This window comes from Coregonus lavaretus (assembly GCF_964263955.1).
Source record: "Coregonus lavaretus genome assembly, chromosome: 24".
NCBI lineage: Eukaryota > Metazoa > Chordata > Actinopteri > Salmoniformes > Salmonidae > Coregonus > Coregonus lavaretus.
The window spans coordinates 18,651,294-18,672,087 of NC_140011.1; the positions used below are offsets into that span (position 1 = coordinate 18,651,294).

The following is a 20,794-nucleotide window of genomic DNA, read 5'->3' on the forward strand; positions in this document are numbered from 1 at the left end:
TTTCAATTAAGGATTCTACCTTTAAATCAACAAAACATTTGTATACTTATGACTTGAGAAATGAGTCATGACTTGTTGAATGGATGAGAGAGAGATTGGGAAAGAGAGAGCACAAAGAGTCTGTGCATATTTGTGTGTGTGTGTGTGTGTGTGTGTGTGTGTGTGTGTGTGTTATGTACCACAGGCCCAATGTGTACAAGACAGATATTATTGAATCAAAAACAGATGAACACGTCAGTGTGGATGAGCGCTTGTAACGTCACCCAAACATTAAAAAGCCATCACGGCTCAATCCTTGGCCATCTATGACGTGGCGGCTTGCCAGTAATGGCCTTCTTTCTCTTTAACCATCATTTTACAGCAAAGGCTCCATCCAAACTCCCATAGGCAGTCCTAGCAGCCACACTCCACTCTCCACTCTGCAGTCCAATGAGTCCATCAGTCTACCCCCTGGCTCTCCCTGCAACCCCGGGCATCCTGACACATCCTCTGACACAATCTGCTTACCAACCTCCCCTCTCTCAGCGACCGGGCGCTGATTATAAAATCCATCTGACCTAAACAAGGCATAATGTTGTGTACAGACATACAGTCCGGGCTTGGAAGGAGGACATGTTAGATAAATTACATAAGGGCTAAAGCCCTAATATGGGAATCATCATCAGCCCATTTAGGTCCCAGAAGGGATTGAGGGGTTAACGGGCTTACATAGAGAGATGGATCTGAAATCCTTTATCCCACACTTCCTGTCTCATGTCACTAAAGATCAAATCCTGCTTTTTCTCTGTCAGATTTGTGAAATGATTGCTTCTGCTCATATCTGCATACAGTGCCCCTTTTATCTAATTCATTCCAGCATCAGCCTTTCAGCACTATGGGATATGTGCATCATGCATATTTTCACCGCAAAAAGTCAATATCTAATCATATCCAATCATCTTTCATTGATAGACTAATGTTTCCTTGCTGCACCCATCTTTTGCTTTGTAATATGTGGCTTTCTAACCACAATGGTGTACAGTACAGTATAGTACAGTACAGTGTCATATCAACACAAACATGAAATTGACAGGTGAAATATTAACTTTCTGCTTCCATGAGCTATCACCTATTGTGCATGACACACACACACACACACACATAAACCTGCTTGGCTGGTCCCTTACCATAGCACATTTCTTTCTTATAGGACTGAAACTCTTCTGCGCTTCCTCCTCACATTCTCTCCCACTAAAACTCTCAGAGCGTGCAGGAGAGTGGGCAGAAAGGCCTTCCTCATGTGTGTGTGTATGTGTGCATGAGCATGTCTGTGTGCTCGTGCACGCATGTATATGTGAGTGCGTGTGCATGTGTAGATTTATGAGATATAGCGGAGTTTGTTTGGGCTAAATTGCCTTCCTGAACATTATGCCATGTATGTGTGAGGGCAGGCGCGCAATTTTCACTGGGGATGAGGGGGGACATGTCCCCCTCACTTCTAAAACCAAAGTTGCGCCCCTGTGTGAGGGTTTATTCGGACTCCTGCAGGGGTTTGCACTGAGTGGTCCTCTGAAGCATTAGGCAAACTCTGAGCCAGTCTTTGTCTGATTGTGTAATTCCCAAGGGGAAATTAATGTGTGAGTATGACATGTCTGAGTACAGTTGTGGTCAAAAGTTTTGAGAATGACACAAGTATTGGTCTTCACAAAGTTTGCTGCTTCAGTGTTTTTAGATATTTTTGTCAGATGTTACTATGGTATACCGAACTATAATTACAAGCATTCCACAAGTGTCAAAGGCTTTTATTGACAATTACATTAAGTTTATGCAAAGAGTCAATATTTGCAGTGTTGACCCTTCTTTTTCCAAGACCTTTGCAATCCGCCCTGGCATGGTGTCAATTAACTTCTGGGCCACATCCTGACTGATGGCAGCCCATTCTTGCATAATCAATCCTTGGAGTTTGTCAGAATTTGTGGGGTTTTGTTTGTCCACCCGCCTCTTGAGGATTGACTACAAGTTCTCAATGGGATTATGGTCTGGGGATTTCCTTGGCCATGGACCCAAAATGTTGATGTTTTGTTCCCAGAGCCACTTAGTTTTCACTTTTGCCTTATGGCAAGGTGCTCGATCATGCCGGAAAAGGCATTGTTCGTCACCAAACTGTTCTTGGATGGTTGGGAGAAGTTGCTCTCGGAGGATGTGTTGGTACCATTCTTTATTCATGGCTGTGTTCTGAGAAGCAACCCCACACATGAATGGTCTCAGGATGCTTTACTGTTGGCATGACACAGGACTGATGGTAGCGCTCACCTTGTCTTCTCCGGACAAGCTTTTTTCCAGATGCCCCAAACAATCGGAAAGGGGATTCATCAGAGAAAATGACTTTACCCCAGTCCTCAGCAGTCCAATCCCTGTACCTTTTGCAGAATATCAGTCTGTCCCAGATGTTTTTCCTGGAGAGAAGTGGCTTCCTCGCTGCCCTTCTTGACACCAGGCCATCCTCCAAAAGTCTTTGCCTCACTGGTGGTGCCCCGATCCCGCAGCTGAATCAACTTTAGGAGACGGTCCTGGCGCTTGCTGGACTTTCTTGGGCGCCCTGAAGCCTTCTTCACAACAATTGAACCTCTCTCCTTGAAGTTCTTGATGATCCGATAAATGGTTGATTTAGGTGCAATCTTACTAGCAGCAATATCCTTGCCTGTGAAGCGCTTTTTGTGCAAAGCAATGATGACGGCACGTGTTTCCTTGCAGGTAACCATGGTTAACAGAGGAAGAACAATGATATCAAGCACCACCCTCCTATTAAAGCGTCCAGTCTGTTATTCTAACTCAATCAGCATGATAGAGTGATCTCCAGCCTTGTCCTCGTCAACACTCTCACCTGTGTTAACAAGAGAATCACTGACATGATGTCAGCTGGTCCTTTTGTGGCAGGGCTGAAATGCAGTGGAAATGTTTTTGGGGGATTAAGTTCATTTTCATGGCAAAGAGGGACTTTGCAATTAATTGCAATTCATCTGATCAGTCTTCATAACATTCTGGAGTATATGCAAATTGCCATCATAAAAACGGAGGCAGCAGACTTTGTGAAAATTAATATTTGTGTCATTCTCAAAACTTTTGACCACGACTGTATACGAGCTACTGAAAAGAGAATGTGATTGTGCTAGTGGGAGTACGGTATGTACCCTGTATAAGTATGGAAAGACAGTGAGTGATAGATGGGGGAGAGAGAGAGAGAGAGAGAGAGAGAGAGAGAGAGAGAGAGAGAGAGAGAGAGGCAATCACGATGCAAGCTGGGTTAAGCGTTGTAGGAGATGTGGATGGCCACCCACCATTAAACAATCACAGAGCCACTCAGCCCTCAGACAAAATGGACAGCAGTTGATTTCATAACACCGCAGGAGAGGGCCAGAGAGGGGCAGAGAGGGGGGAGTCAAAAAGAACAAGGCCTGCCTTGTGTGGGTGATGTGATGAGCATAAAAATATACAAATGAACCTGATCAACAACAACAACCTTACACTGGCCAGCAGCACAGGCTGACTCAGACTCAATGCATTATTTCATACACAATATGCAAGTGTATATCACTCTCATATGCTATACAGTTAGTCTAAGATCCTTATAGGCCACGCAACAAATGAGATCAGGTTGAAAAGTGACGGAATTTAGCTTTTCCAAATGGGCCGCCCACTCGTGGATAATGACTAATTTATGCTCCTGTGTCATGGGGCTGCATGAAGAGCTGGCAGGGTTTGGAATTGTGTTGATGGAAAGAAGCATTGGGTCCTGGCCTGGTTGGGCTTTGCTGTGCTGGGTAAATAATTCAGTCTAGTGGAACCCTAGAGCTGCTGCTGGCTCTCTGCTCCCTCCCTCCCTCCCGCTCTGGCCCCTGTGACATGGCTATCTGCTCCCTCCCTATCTGGCCCCGGCCCCTGTGACATGGCTCTCTGCTCCCTCCCTCTCTGGCCCCGGCCCCTGTGACACAGCTCACTGCTCCCTCCCTCTCTGGCCCCAGCCCCTGTGACACAGCTCACTGCTCCCTCCCTCTCTGGCCCCGGCCCCTGTGACATGGCTCTCTGCTCCCTCCCTCCCTCCCGCTCTGGCCCCTGTGACATGGCTATCTGCTCCCTCCCTATCTGGCCCCGGCCCCTGTGACATGGCTCTCTGCTCCCTCCCTCCCGCTCTGGCCCCTGTGACATGGCTCTCTGCTCCCTCCCTCTCTGGCCCCGGCCCCTGTGACATGGCTCTCTGCTCCATCCCTCCCTCCCGCTCTGGCCCCTGTGACATGGCTATCTGCTCCCTCCCTCTCTGGCCCCGGCCCCTGTGTCATGGCTCTCTGCTCCCTCCCTCTCTGGCCCCGGCCCCTGTAACATGGCTCTCTGCTCCCTCCCTCTCTGGCCCCGGCCCCTGTGACATGGCTCTCTGCTCCCTCCCTCTCTGGCCCCGGCCCCTGTGACACGGCTCTCTGCTCCCTCCCTCTCTGGCCCCGGCCCCTGTGACACAGCTCACTGCTCCCTCCCTCTCTGGCCCCAGCCCCTGTGACACAGCTCTCTGCTCCCTCCCTCTCTGGCCCCTGTGAAACGACTCTCTCAGGTTACTTCCTGTCACCCTAGACATTTTAGCTCCCAGGGTCACGACCTGCTGCTTCCATAAGATGTGTGTCGGCCTGTGTGTATGTTTGGGGAGTGTGTGTTTGGGGAGTGTGTGAGTGTGTGTGTGTACATACGTGATAAACTGCTGGAAAAGACCGTATGTAAGGAAACCACCCAGGCAGAGTTGAAGGTTCATCATGTAAAACATTTTAAACATACAAAACACAGACTACATCATGAAGTTATTTAGGGTGTGGGACTGAAGATATTTTTATGCTGAATGGCTAAGCGTCTTGGGCAGGGTGTTCTAAGCTCCTAATGCCGTGATCATTATATTTGTCATGAGAGACATATATCCACATATTTAGCTTAAATGAAAGACATACAGTGGCTTGCGAAAGTATTCACCCCCCTTGGCATTTTCCTATTTTGCTGCCTTACAACCTGGAATTAAAAATGATTTTTGGGGGGGTTTGTATCATTTGATTTACACAACATGCCTACCACTTTGAAGATACAAAAAATATTTTTTATTGTGACACAAACAAGAAATAAGACAAAAAAACTGAAAACTTGAGCGTGCATAACTATTCACCCCCCCCCAAAGTCAATACTTTGTAGAGCTACCTTTTGCAGCAATTACAGCTGCAAGTCTCTTGGATGGGTTCCGCTGGTGTACAGCAATCTTTAAGTCATACCACAGATTCTCAATTGGATTGAGGTCTGGGCTTTGACTAGGCCATTCCAAGACATTTAAATGTTTCCCCTAAAACCACTTGAGTGTTGCTTTAGCAGTATGCTTAGGGTCATTTTCCTTGATGGCCAAAAAAAATCAATTTAAATTACAGGTTGTAATGCAACAAAACAGGAAAAACGTCAAGGGGGATGAATACTTTTGCAAGGCACTGTACTTTATATCCACATATTTAGGTGTCATAAAATACATACACCCCTAGACTTGTTCCACATTTTGTTGTGTTACAGCCTGAATTTAAAATGAATTACATTTAGATTGTGTACCACTGATCTACACACAATACCCCATCATGTCAAAGTGGAATTATGTTTTTAGAAATATTTACAAATTAAAAGCTGAAATGTCTTGAGTCAATAAGTATTCAATCCTTTTGTTATGGCAAGCCTAAATAAGATCAGGAGTAAAATTATGTGCTTAACAACTCACATAATAAGTTGCATGGACTCACTCTGTGTACAACAATTACCCCATCTCTGTACCCCACACATATAATTACTGTAAGGTCCCTCAGTCGAGCAGTGAATTTCAAACACAGATTCAACCACAAATAGCAGGGAGGTTTTCCCAATGGTTCGCCAAGAAGGGCACCTATTGATAGATGGGGGGGGGGGAAGCATACATTTAATATCCCTTTGAGCATTGTGCAGTTATTAATTACACTTTGGATGGTGTATCAATACACACAGTCACTACAAAGATTTTAAAACAGTTACAGAGTATAATGGCTGTGATAAGAGATAACTAAGGATGGATCAACAACATTGTAGTTACTCCACAATACTAACATAAATGACAGAGTGAAAAGAAGGAAGCCTGTCCAGAATAAAAAATATTCTAAAACATACATCTGTTTGCAATAAGGCACTAAAGTAAAACTGCAAAAAGAAATGTCCTGAATACAAAGCATTATGTTTGGGGCAAATCCTCCATAACACTTCACCGAGTACCACTCTTCATACGGTATTTTCAAGAATGGTGGTGGCTGCATCATGTTATGGGTATGCTTGTCATCGGCAAGGACTAAGTAGGTTTTTAGGATAAAAAGAATCACAATAGAACTAAGCACAGGAAAAATCCTAGAGGAAAACTTGGTTCTGTCTGCTTTCCAACAGACACTCGGAGACAAATTCACCTTTCAGCAGGACATTTACCTAAAACACAAGGCCAAATGTACACCGGAGTTACTTACCAAGATGACATTGAATGTTCCTGAGTGGCCTAGTTACCGTTTTGACTTAAATCAGCTTGAAAATATATGCCAAGACTTGAAACAGCCTCAATTCGTCAGGGCATGGATTCTACAAGGTGTCGAAAGCGTTCCACAGGGATGCTTGTCCATGTTGACTCCAATGCTTCCCACAGTTGTGTCAAGTTGGCTGGATGTCCTTTGGGTGGTGGAAGCTTCTTGATACACACAGGAAACTGTTAAGCATAAAAAACCCAGCAGCATTGCAGTTCTTGACACAAACCGGTGCGCCTGGCACGTACTACCATACCCCGTTCAAAGGCACTTAAATATTTTGTCTTGCCCATTCACCCTTTGAATGGCACACATACACAATCAATGTCTCAATTATCTCAAGGCTTAAAAATCCTTCCTTACCCTGTCTCCTCCCCTTCATCTACACTGATTGAAGTGGATTTAACAAGTGACATCAATAAGGGATCATAGCTTTTACCTGGATTCACCTGGTCACTCTATGTCATGATAAGAGTAGGTGTGCATAATGTTTTGTACACATACAGTACCAGTCAAATGTTTGGATGCACCTACTCATTCAAGGGGTTTTCTTTATTCTACATTGTAGAATAAGAGTGAAGACATCAAAACTATGAAATAACACATATGGAATCATGTAGTAACCAAAAAAGTGTTAAACAAATCAAAATATATTTTATATTTGAGATTCTTCAAAGTAGCCACCCTTTGCCTTGATGACAGCTTTGCACACTCTTGGCATTCTCTCAACCAGCTTCATGAGGAATGCTTTTCCAACAATCTTGAAGGAGTTCCCACATATGCTGAACACTTGTTGGTTGCTTTTCCTTCACTCTGCGGTCTAACTCATCCCAAACCATCTCAACTGGGTTGAGGTCGGGTGATTGTGGAGGCCAGGTCATCTGATGCAGCACTCCATCACTCTGCTTGGTCAAATACACAGCCTGGAGGTGTGTTTTGGGTCATTGTCCTGTTGAAAAACAAACGATAGTCCCACTAAGCCCAAACCAGATGGGATGGCGAATCGCTGCAGAATGCTGTGGTAGCCATGCTGGTTAAGTGTGCCTTGAATTCTAAATAAATCACTGACAGTGTCACCAGCAAAGCACCCCCACACCATCACACCTCCTCCTCCATGCTTCACGGTGGGAACCACACACGTGGAGATCATCCGTTCACCTTCTCTGCGTCTCACAAAGACACGGCAGTTGGAACCAAAAGGGCAGATTTCCACCGGTCTAATGTCCATTGCTCGTGTTTCTTGGCCCAAGCAAGTCTCTTCTTCTTATTGGTGTCCTTTAGTAGTGGTTTCTTTGCAGCAATTCGACCATGAAGGCCTGATTCACGCAGTCTCCTCTGAACAGTTGATGTTGAGATGTGTCTGTGACTTGAACTCTGTGAAGCATTTATTTGGGCTGCAATTTCTGAGGCTGCACTTGAAGAAACTTTCAAAGTTCTTGACATTTTCCGGATTGACTGACCTTCATGTCTTTAAGTAATGATGGACTGTCGATTTTCTTTGCTTATTTGAGCTGTTATTGCTATAACTGATTGGCTCAAACGCATTAAGAAGGAAAGAAATTCCACAAATTAACTTTTAAGAAGGCACACCTGTTAATTGAACGGCATTCCAGGTGACTACCTCATGAAGCTGGTTGAAAGAATGCCAAGAGTGTGCAAATCGGTCATCAAGGCAAAGGTGGCTACTTTTAAGAAACTCAAATATAAAATATATTTTGATTTGTTTAACACTTTTTTGGTTACTACATGATTCCATATGTGTTATTTCATAGTTTTGATGTCTTCACTACTATTGTACAATGTAGAAAATAGTAAAAAATAAAGAAAAACACTTGAATGAGTAGGTGTGTCCAAACTTTTGACTGGTAGGCAACATGACAGACATATATCCACATATTTAGGTGACATGATAATAGTGACATACAGTTGAAGTCGGAAGTTTACATACGCCTTAGCCAAATACATTTAAACTCAGTTTTTCACATATTCCTGACATTTAATCCTAGTAAAAATTCCCTGTCTTAGGTCAGTTAGGATCACCACTTTATTTTAAGAATGTGAAATGTCAGAATAATAGTAGAGAGAATGATTTATTTCAGCTTTAATTTCTTTCATCACATTCCCAGTGGGTCAGAGGTTTACATACACTCAATTAGTATGAGCATTGCCTTTAAATTGTTTCACTTGGGTCAAACATTTCGGGTAGCCTTCCACAAGTTTCCCACAATAAGTTGGGTGAATTGTGGCCCATTCCTCCTGACAGAGCTGGTGTAACTGAGTCAGGTTTGTAGGCCTCCTTGCTTGCACACGCTTTTTCAGTTCTGCCCACAAATGTTCTATAGGATTGAGGTCAGGGCTTTGTGATGGCCACTCCAATACCTTGACTTTGTTGTCCTTAAGCCATTTTTCCACAACTTTGGAAGTATGCTTGGGGTCATTGTCCATTTGGAAGACCCATTTGCGACCAAGCTTTAACTTCCTGACTGATGTCTTGAGATGTTGCTTCAATATATTCACATAATTTTCCTTCCTCATGATGCCATCTATTTTGTGAAGTGCACCAGTCCCTCCTGCAGCAAAGCACTCCCACAGCATGATGCTGCCACCCCCGTCCTTTACGGTTGGGATGGTGTTCTTTGGCTTGCAAGCAACCCCCTTTTTCCTCCAAACATAACGATGGTCATTACGGCCAAACAGTTCTATTTTTTTTTCATCAGACCAGAGGACATTTCTCCAAAAAGTTTGATCTTTGTCCCCATGTGCAGTTGCAAAACGTAGTCTGGCTTTTTTATGGCAGTTTTGGAGCAGTGGCTCTTCCTTGCTGAGCCTTTCAGGTTATGTTGATATAGGACTTGTTTTACTGTGGATATAGATACTTTTGTACCTGTTTCCTCCAGCATCTTCACAAGGTCCTTTGCTGTTGTTCTGGGTTTGATTTGCACTTTTCGCACCAAAGTACGTTCATCTCTAGGAGACAGAACACGTCTCCTTCCTGAGCGGTATGACGGCTGCGTGGTCCCATGGTGTTTATACTTGCGTACTATTGCTTGTACAGATGAACGTGGTACCTTCAGGCATTTGGAAATTGCTTCCAAGGATGAACCAGACTTGTGGAGATCTACAAAAATTCTGAAGTCTTGGCTGATTTCTTTTGATTTCCCCATGATGTCAAGCAAAGAGGCACTGAGTTTGAAGGTAGACCTTGAAATACATCCACAGGTACACCTCCAATTGACTTAAATGATGTCAATTAGCCTATCCGAAGCTTCTAAAGTCATTACATCATTTTCTGGAATTTTCTAAGCTGTTTAAAGGCACAGTCAACTTAGTGTATATAAACGTCCTGCCCACTGGAATTGTGATACAGTGATTTATAAGTGAAATAATCTGTCTGTAAACAATTGTTGGAAAAATTACTTGTGTCATGTACAAAGTAGATGTCCTAACCGACTTGCCAAAACCAGAGTTTGTTAACAAGAAATGTGTGGAGTGGTTGAAAAACGAGTTAATGACTGCAACCTAAGTGTATGTAAACTTCCGACTTCAACTGTATATCCACATTATCCACAGATTGTATTCCTTTAATCACATGTACTGTACACGTTTTGCTCCATTGTCATTCTCCAGGTCACATTATCTTGAGGTGTCAAGTGCCGGTGGTAATCAAAGTCAGACTCAGGGAGTATCAATCAGACGTCAGTGACTGAGGCCTGGTAGCATTATTACTGGATCAGCTTTCTGACAAACACATGACCAACCAAAGACAAATGACAATCTAGGCCCAGCATTTATTGAAGTGACTGAATAGATGGAATGGGTGAGAATGGTTCAGTACCAGGCTACCAGACCAGGTGCCTGAGTACAGAACAACCTGATGTTCAAAGGCTCAGCTAATCCTCACAGCTCTGCCACATTCCACAGCCCTGCCCAGGACAGCTACCTTCCAACCTAGCTACTGCTGGACCACAGTCTGCTACTGGTGGTGAACTCTCTACAGTACCACTGGTACCCTGGCACACCACCAGAGACCCCACAGAGACTCTGGCTAGAAGCAGGGGGGGCACCTACTATACAATAGGATGAACATTTTCCCTGACCAGAACTATGCACAATGCAGCAGCTTCGTGTAGGATTCAGGTTGTTTTCAGTTCAATTGTGTAGGCAGGCTTTTTAAGTAGATACGTTTCAAGTAAAAGTGTGGCCAGTTATGCTAATTACTTTTTATGAAGGGTTAACCTGGGCCAGGAGAGAAAATGGGGCTATATGAAGGATCTTACTTAGGACAGGGGAAGGATCTACCTTGCCTGTGTGTCATCACAAACAATCCAGGATGTGAGAAGGTTTGTCTAAAGGAAATCCAGAGATTTCCAGAGCACTTGACCTTACTACGACAGCAAGACCTCAGCGGAAATGACTTCACTCCAAGGCCTTGACCCTTGAACCCTGTTCCTCATGGTCACTCTATGCTTTCCAATCATGACCTCCTACTCGATGGCAGACAAACTAACTGACACGTGTCACAGCTCCACATTGAATAGCCAACGCTGAAAATGACCTATGGCCAACCTCCAGAATCACACAAATGCTGTCTGCATACAAACAAAGACACACACAATGGCCATATTCAGCTGCATGAAGGACTTATGCCACTTTGTGTGTATGTGAGTGCGTGCCTGCATGTGTGTGTGTCTTTGAGGCGTCACTACAGACCCTGGTTCGATCCCAGGCTGTATCGCAGCCGGCCTTGTGGCGGGCCGGCGCATGCACGCTGACTACAGTCGCCAGTTGTACGGTGTTTCCTCCGACACATTGGTGCGGCTGGCTTCCGGGTTAAGCGAGCAGTGTGTCAAGAAGCAGTGCGGCTTGGCGGGGTCATGTTTCAGAGGACGCATGGCTCTCGACCTTCGATAGATATGGTCACCTCATGGCAGGGTTCAGCCAGGGCTTGCGTGCCAGCGTTGTGCCACACAGAGAAAGGCTAAGTCGTTTGGCTAAGCCCCTTATGAATCAACCCCCTTGTTCTTCTTGGTTTTTGTCCATGGACCAACCCCCCACAGATGACCTACGCACATTCATTCAGCTACTTTGCTCCAACTGAACAATCGACTGCTACCACAAAAATGTCCCAGTAGTGAAACACCACAGAGCAATAATATCAACATGACCAAGGACAGTACATGGCAAACAGAAAGCACAGACAAAACGTACATCACTCCAAGCGGGAGAGAACATTCTTAAGAGCATTTTTCATTCCTTCTCTAAGTGAGTGACAATGATATATAGATCTGATGAATGCTTTGTACCTGCAGAAAGGACTCTGTGTAAGAGATCTGATCTTGTCATTGAAACGCCATGAGAAGAGACCGTGCTGTTCCTCAGGCTCAAAGACAAATTAACACTGACGTGTTTGACAGACATATTGTCTTTGTTTAATGCACCGTGGATAGATCCGTAGGCTACCTTGCGTACCTCTTAAAAAGGCTGATGCAAATAATTTCATCCATACAATATTGTGTGCTGATATTTAATTAAATCTTCAGGTATACTGGATGTGCATGCAGTCAGTGTGAATATAATTACAAAAATACAGTATGTGAATTATAATAATGTAAATTTAATTTTCTGTCTTACCTGTATATCAAGCACTGAATCAACTGTACCCCGTTAGAGAGCTTCTTGTACTAAAGGCCCACAACGCCTGTTCTGTTGTCTAAAATTAATAACTGATTTATGACTTGTCCTCCTCTGTCCTCGTTCGGGTGGCAGTGGCACAGTTCCTGTTCTTGCCCTGCTCCTGGACAAATCTAATAAGACTAACTACAATCCACAGGCAACTAAGGCTCTCCAACATATACTCTGATTACAACCTCATTGATGCCTAGCGAGCTCATTACCATAAAGCAAAAGAGTACACTTTCTATTCAAACAGGCACAAAACATTGTCCTAAATCCATTTCCTACTATTATCTACTCTATTTTCTTTAAATCAAGAAAATTGAAATTCGACATACAGTATGAGCCTATCTGATCATCATGCTTATTACTGCCAGATACACATTTCAGAATCTCCTAAAAAGAGCAACAAGATTATAAATAATAATAAGCCATTTAGCAGACGCTTTTATCCAAAGCGACTTACAGTCATGCGTGCATACATTTTTGTGTATGGGTGGTCCCGGGGATCGAACCCACTACCCTGGTGTTACAAGTGCCGTGCTCTACCAGCTGAGCTACAGAGGACCACATGCTTTTCCTTACTACAAGATCCTACTCTCTGTGAACAATTTGAACTGAATTTAATGAATTCAAAATTAACAAAAATTCTGTCGATGATCCTCTGATTTTATGGGACGCCATGAATAAATCACAATTAAAGAAGATATCATAATTGGAAAAGTTTTTAACGATGTTAGTGTTCTCAACAAAAACTTTTTTCAGACCAGATAGTGACTACTCTTTTCAAAGTCAAGACAGAACTACATCTATTGATAAGACAGAGAGCAGAACAGAACTACATCTATTGATAAGACAGAGAGCAGAACAGAACTACATCTATTGATAAGACAGAGAGCAGAACAGAACTACATCTATTGATAAGACAGAGAGCAGAACAGAACTACATCTATTGATAAGACAGAGAGCAGAACAGAACTACATCTATTGATAAGACAGAGAGCAGAACAGAACTACATCTATTGATAAGACAGAGAGCAGAACAGAACTACATCTATTGATAAGACAGAGAGCAGAACAGAACTACATCTATTGATAAGACAGAGAGCAGAACAGAACTACATCTATTGATAAGACAGAGAGCAGAACAGAACTACATCTATTGATAAGACAGAGAGCAGAACAGAACTACATCTATTGATAAGACAGAGAGCAGAACAGAACTACATCTATTGATAAGACAGAGAGCAGAACAGAACTACATCTATTGATAAGACAGAGAGCAGAACAGAACTACATCTATTGATAAGACAGAGAGCAGAACAGAACTACATCTATTGATAAGACAGAGAGCAGAACAGAACTACATCTATTGATAAGACAGAGAGCAGAACAGAACTACATCTATTGATAAGACAGAGAGCAGAACAGAACTACATCTATTGATAAGACAGAGAGCAGAACAGAACTACATCTATTGATAAGACAGAGAGCAGAACAGAACTACATCTATTGATAAGACAGAGAGCAGAACAGAACTACATCTATTGATAAGACAGAGAGCAGAACAGAACTACATCTATTGATAAGACAGAGAGCAGAACAGAACTACATCTATTGATAAGACAGAGAGCAGAACAGAACTACATCTATTGATAAGACAGAGAGCAGAACAGAACTACATCTATTGATAAGACAGAGAGCAGAACAGAACTACATCTATTGATAAGACAGAGAGCAGAACAGAACTACATCTATTGATAAGACAGAGAGCAGAATATTCCATCCATCGAGTTAGACTCAACCATTACTTCTATGGTAACCGACCCAGTCGTCTACTGGCTAACAAGCGTTGCAGTAATGATCAATTAGCCAATATTGCAACTACTGAATTTGAATCATGTGAATTACTATCAGAACCTAAATTATTTAAGCAAAGATTCTCCCCATTTCAATAAATAATTGTACACCTCTGATTGTAAATCCACACCAAGCCAGATTTAGTCGTTTTTTAAAAGATATAAGAACACCTCAACTGAGGAAGCCGGCTTGCTGGAAGCCCACATCCCTCTCCAGGAAATCAAAAGGGCATTGGATAACATGAATAAAGGCAAATCACCTGGTTGTGATGGTATTCCTCCTGAGGTCTATTTAACATTTTGGAACCAATTAGGTCCACTGTTACTTGAAATCATTAACACAGCTGTTCACAAAGGTTCATTTGGAAGGGATATAAATACAGCACTAATTTCGCTTTTATTTATTTTTAAAAAGGTAAGGACGCCACCCAGTGCTCTCACTTGCTCTCCATCTTTGATAAACACAGATTGGTATATCTGGACAGATAACCTCTGTCATCTATTACATATCTTACATGCTTCATCAGAAATCAAAGCTCCTTGGGCAGTTCTATCTCGACGCAGAAAAAGCTTTTGATAGACTAGAATGGTCATATCATTGGTGGGTTTTGGAACATATGGGACTTGGCTCCAATTTTATTAATATGATTAAAATACTATATGCCAATCCCTCAGCCATAGTAATAAAAGGCAATACCTGCTTTGTTCCATTCAGAATAACTAGAAGTATCAGGCAAGATGATCCCATCTCACCTTTGCTATTTTTATTGTCTATGGAGTCCCTGGCCCAGGCAATTCGAAAATCAAAAGAAATTACACCAATATTTCTCAATTCTATGGATCAAGTCATCTCATTATACGCCAACAATATCTTACCTTATCTACATTTACATTTTAGTAATTTAGCAGACGCTCTTATCCAGAGCGACTTACAGAATGTATCTCAATCCCTCCCAAAAGCTCTGAAGATTAGACAAATTCAGCTCGATCTCAAGTTATAAAATAAATCTAACCAAATATGTCCTAAGGCATCTCTACTTATGGAATCCCAATAGTTTCCCATTTTAAATATTAGGGAATAGATATCAAATCAAATCTTATTTGTCACATGCGCCGAATACAACAGGTGTAGACCTTACAGTGAAATGCTTACTTACAAGCCCTTCACCAACAATGCAATTTTAAGAAAGAATACCCACACAAAAAATACAAAAAAAACATTAAATAAAATTTATTTTATAAGAAATAAAAGTAATAAATAATTAAAGAGCAGCAGTAAAATAAGAACAGCGAGGCTATACACAGGGGGTACCGGTACCGAGTCAATGTGCGGGGGCACCGGTTAGTCGAGGTAATTGAGGTAATATGTACATGTAGGTAGAGTTATTAAAGTGACTATGCATAGATAATAAACAGAGAGTAGTAGGAGCGTAAAAAAAAAGGGGGGGGGGGGGGGGGGGGGGGCAATGCAAATAGTCTGGGTAGCCATTTTATTAGATGTTAAGGAGTCTTATGGCTTGGGGATAGAAGCTGTTTAGAAGCCTCTTGGACCTAGACTTGGCCGCTTGCCGTGCGGTATCAGAGAGAACAGTCTATGACTAGGGTGGCTGGAGTCTTTGACCATTTTTAGGGTCTTCCTCTTGACACTGCCTGGTATATAGGTCCTGGATGGCAGGAAGCTTGGCCCCAGTGATGTACTGGGCCGTACGCACTACCCTCTGTAGTGCCTTGCGGTCGGAGGCCGAGCAGTTGCCATACCAGGCGGTGATGCAACCAGTCAGGATGCTCTCAATGGTGCAGCTGTAGAATCTTTTGAGGATCTGAGGACCCATGCCAAATCTTTTCAGTCTCCTCAGGGGGAATAGTTTTTGTCGTGCCCTCGTCACGACTGTCTTGGTGTGCTTGGACCATGTTAGTTTGTTGGTGATGTGGACACCAAGGAACTTGAAGCTCTCAACCTGCTCCACTACAGCCCCATCAATGAGAATGGGGGCGTGGTCGGTCCTCTTCTTTTTCCTGTAGTCCACAAACATCTCCTTTGTCTTGATCACATTGAGGGAGATATATTACCTTCCTTAGATAAAACCATTGCCAGAAACTTTAAACAGAACGCTCAAATCAATTCAATTCGACCTCAGTAGATGGATTAATATCTCAGTTGCTTTAACCAGACTGATATCTATTGTCAAAATGAATATATTGCCACGGCTGAATTTCTGTAGTTCAACGCTTCCCTTATCTCCCCCTACTGGCTATTGGGATAAAATCCATAGTGCGGTTGAAACATTTCTATGCCAAGGTAAACGTGCCCCAGATAAAATTTACAAACTTGAAAGAGGGATAGACGTAGGAGCATTGTCCATACCAAACTTTAAATTGTATTTCCAGGCACTAGCATTTCGTCCCATCCTAAATTGGATTTAGACATGATTCTTCCGCCCCCTGGCTGAGTATAGAGATAAATATGGTGTATTCTATTGCCCTGGAAGAGGTGGTCTTCACTGATATATCCCTTAAACAATGTAAACTACGCTTTGGTCCTATTACTGCTCACACAATTTCTATTTGACGTAAGTTTGAAAAACAATGTTACTGGTAATCATACTCCAATATTTCACAATAATGCCTTGCAATCTGGACGGCAGACTTTTGCATCCCCCAATGGGCCAAATGTGGAATCTGTACCCTGGTTTGAGAACATTCCAAGATTTGAAAGACATACACATTACCAAGCAAATATTTTTTCCTATATTTACAATTTAGTTCAGCTATGCTGGCCTATGGAGTTTCTTGGGAAACCCAACTACAGAACCATCCAATTATGGGATTTATAAATACATTCTCTGGGCTCCCGAATTGACGTACAGTCCCTTCGGAAAGTATTCAGACCCCCTTCCAAGGTGATTAAAGCTGGTATTGCCAAATCAGCAGTCAGCCAAGTGAAATAATTGCCCAGTCATGTTATTATCCATTTATTACCATAACATTTCCATAATTACATTATATTTATTACTGTACAATCTATTTATTTCCGCTCAAGAAAATGAACTGATTTCAACACAAGTTTAGACCTACTTTATCACGGTGACTGGCTTGGCATGATCTAAGTTTAGGTTAGATCAATAGGCAAGCCATATGTCAGTAGTCTATGTAAACTAAGCCCCTAAAAGATGTAAAGCACCTGCAGTGCTGATGGATAATATAACATTGTTAAACCCTGGGGTGCACAGATACAGGATTTAAGCAATGCAATCACTTTCAACAAGAGCTTTTCTCCAATGATTTTCTTTCAAGGGAGGGAATCGGGAAGAATTGAGGGCAAAGGAAGAAAAGTAGTAAGTAAGTAGTAAGCTGTTAGAAGCATATGGGTGGACTAAAAGAGTGTGCTACTTACTCCATCGATTAAGTAAGCTATTCATATGCATCTTGTGGGGGTGGGCAGGACGGGGGTGCACAGTCAGTCCCACAGTGTGTGTGTAAACACAAGCAAGACCAGCAGAAGTTAGTGCCTTTGGCCAGCAGCTGAGAAACCAGACCACAAACATTATGAACACAAAGCACACACAGAAAGGGACAATGCAACTACAAAGGTGATTAAACACACCACAAGAAACACATGAAACATTCCACTATTGGTGATAAAACTATTACTGCAATAGATGGGTTGGATATTACCCTTGCACTTTCAGTAGGCTACTTGTGTAGTCTGGATGATATAGCGACCTATAAGAGAGCACCTGTTGTTTCTACGCTTATTCACGCATGATCAAGTTACAGGTCTCTTTACGTTTCAGACTAGTAAGCTACTCATTACTTGCCATAAAAAATCTATTATATTTTAGGATGTTAGGTTTAATGCGTCAATGATGCAAGAAAACTGCTGAATGATATTACGTAACATTTACAATTTTATTGGTATATCATATCATTCTAAACTTCACCTATCATTCAAAGGTGTAGACACCTTACTACTTACTGCTGCAAACTGTTGTGTAGTCAAGCGTTTTCTTCAATGAACTTCCCCGGCTGCGTTGTAGATGAAAAGAGATATTTCCCATAGAGGACGCGCCAGCTCTGCAACACTTTCAGCGCGTTCATGCGAGTCTCTCACAAACAGAGTAATCAATGCGTCAGTCCTAAATCAGTCACCGTCGGTTTCAGTTGTTGTGCAGAAACTGAACCCAAGCAGTTTGATGAAATGCATGCCTTATCTGTTGCCTCTTGGGAACTCCCTGCAATTACATTACACACTGTCATTCAACCGGTCACTCGTTAAAAAGTGAGACCAATGATAGTCGCCCAGTAGTGGCTTTCTTTCCCTCCCACAGCACACCACAGACAGCTGCCACAATTGGAAACTTTCGTATTCTGAAGAACCGTTTGTTCTCATAACCTTTTCACGTCTGTGTTCTGTAAAGCAAGTCTAGATGACCTCCCAAAATGTTATCCGATAATAACTTAACCATTCTTTATTTATTAAAGAATATCCCTACACCACATATTAAACAAATTCACCATAGACATTCAACAAGTTTGCTTGCAGCTGGTTTATACAACTCTTATAATACATTCATCTATTCGGCCTATAAGTATTATTCAGCTATGGGCATTTATTTTTGACCGAGGCAGTGAATATGCAGAGTGCATACTGTATCATGAATTGGCATAGGATGCACTCTGGTGGTCATTTTGTGTAACATAAGTTGATGTTCATACAGTATGGGCATTACCTATGATGGCCCGAAAACGTGTGACCAAGTGCTTCAACAATACCCTACAGCAGAATACTCAACAATAATGTGACAGAGACAGGACACATTGCAGAAAGGTAACTGTAATTTACTCAAATAATGAACTGGATACAATAGAATAATTCATTATGAGCTCTTGCTTTGTGAGAAGCTCTGTCATGCCATGACATGACAATTGAATGGTATTTTTATAGCATGTATTTGGGTAGAGGCCCCAAAGCGCTCACTACAATGGATGGCATTATGCTACAGTACATTGTGGGATATGGACAGTAAAGGTAATCCTAGCCCTTCAATAAGATTGGGCAAAGACTGTGATGAAACAAAAAGCGAAGATTAAATATATGTATAAATACAAATATAATACAGAATTCTGTGGGTTGCATTTAATTTAGCCCTGTCGTAAAACCCAACCTCTTCTTTGATATAATGTTGTACTTGGGGGAGGGGGGTAATTTCACGTAGAGGGATAAAATTCAATTGTATTTTATTTTCTTCCCTTGTCAGCTCAGGGATTCAAACTAGCAACCTTTCGGTTTCAGGCCCAACGCTAGCCGCTAGGCTACCTGCCGCCGCTTCGGAGCTGGACTCTCATAGATATAGTCAGTATCTTATCCTTCATTTTAATATTATTCCTGAACATTTTACACAAGATGGTGAGATCTCCAAACAGGTACTGCCATACTAGATGGTCAGCTACTGTATACAGAGACCTCCTCAATAAGATACTGTACCATCTAACCACACAGTATACATGACAGGCCGACTGACAGGGTCCAGCGTTGCAACATAGAGTGACATTTCTTATGCATAGTAAGTAATAGTCTTAAAAAACACACAACATACCATTTAGAGTTTTAACATCCAGCCGTGACATGCAAGAAAATGTGTAAAAAATAAAATAAATATTGCCCTTTGTTATACATTCAACACGTTAGTGCTGAAAGAATCTGTACGTTGGAAGCATTAATTGTTGAATTAATGTTGTTTCAATAATATACTATGGAACCACAAACATGTCCAGTGACTGTAGCTATCCATACACAAACACTGTCTAACTACATGCAAAAAGGCCAAAAGGTTAAAATAAACATGCCACAAGAGAACTAGGGAGATCATTCGACCACTTTGGGCTCATCTAAAAATGTAGAATAAGCTTAGACATGGAAAAAGATTGCACTGGCAATGTCTACTATCATGTTTGTACAGTGAGGGAAAAAAGTATTTGATCCCCTGATGATTTTGTACTTTTGCCCACTGACAAAGACATGATCAGTCTATAATTTTAATGGTAGGTTTATTTGAACAGTGAGAGACAGAATAACAACAAAATCAAGAAAAACGCATGTCAAAAATGTTATAAATTGATTTGCATTTTAATGAGGGAAATAAGTATTTGACCCCCTCTCAATCAGAAAGATTTCTGGCTCCCAGGTGTCTTTTATACAGGTAACGAGCTGAGATTAGGAGCACACTCTTAAAGGGAGTGCTCCTAATCTCAGCTTGTTACCTGTATAAAAAGGACACCTGTCCACAGAAGCAATCAATCAGATTCCAAACTCTCCACCATGGCCAAGACCAAAGAGCTCTCCAAGGATGTCAGGGACAAGATTGTAGACCTACACAAGGCCGGAATGGGCTACAAGACCTACGCCAAGCTGCTTGGTGAGAAGGTGATAAAAGTTGGTGCGATTATTCGCAAATGGAAGAAACACAAAAGACCTGTCAATCTCCCTCAGCCTGGGGCTCCATGCAATATCTCACCTCGTGGAGTTGTAATGATCATGAGAACGGTGAGGAATCAGCCCAGAACTACACGGGAGGATCTTGTCAATGATCAAGGCAGCTGGGACCATAGTCACCAAGAAAACAATTGGTAACACACTACGCCGTGAAGGACTGAAATCCTGCAGCGCCCGCAAGGTCCCCCTGCTCA

At 42.3% G+C, this 20,794-nt stretch overlaps 1 protein-coding gene across 4 annotated transcripts in view; it reads right to left on the reverse strand.

Annotated features, from left to right (window-relative positions):
* The window catches only part of LOC311099516 (dual specificity testis-specific protein kinase 2-like), a 31,227-nt gene extending 12,904 nt beyond the window's left edge, over positions 1–18,323 (reverse strand). Inside the window, exons 1-2 of one of the 4 annotated variants that reach the window (XM_084140218.1) lie at positions 18,084–18,323; positions 17,502–17,629 (exon numbers count right to left, since the gene is read on the reverse strand). In XM_084140218.1, coding sequence (XP_083996344.1) covers positions 17,502–17,532 — 31 coding nt within the window. In that variant the 5' untranslated portion in view covers positions 17,533–17,629; positions 18,084–18,323. The remainder of the gene's footprint in view (positions 1–17,501; positions 17,630–18,083) is intronic. The other 3 variants (XM_084140216.1, XM_084140217.1, XM_084140215.1) reach the window with 3 other exon arrangements.
* Positions 18,324–20,794: the final 2,471 nt, after the last annotated feature.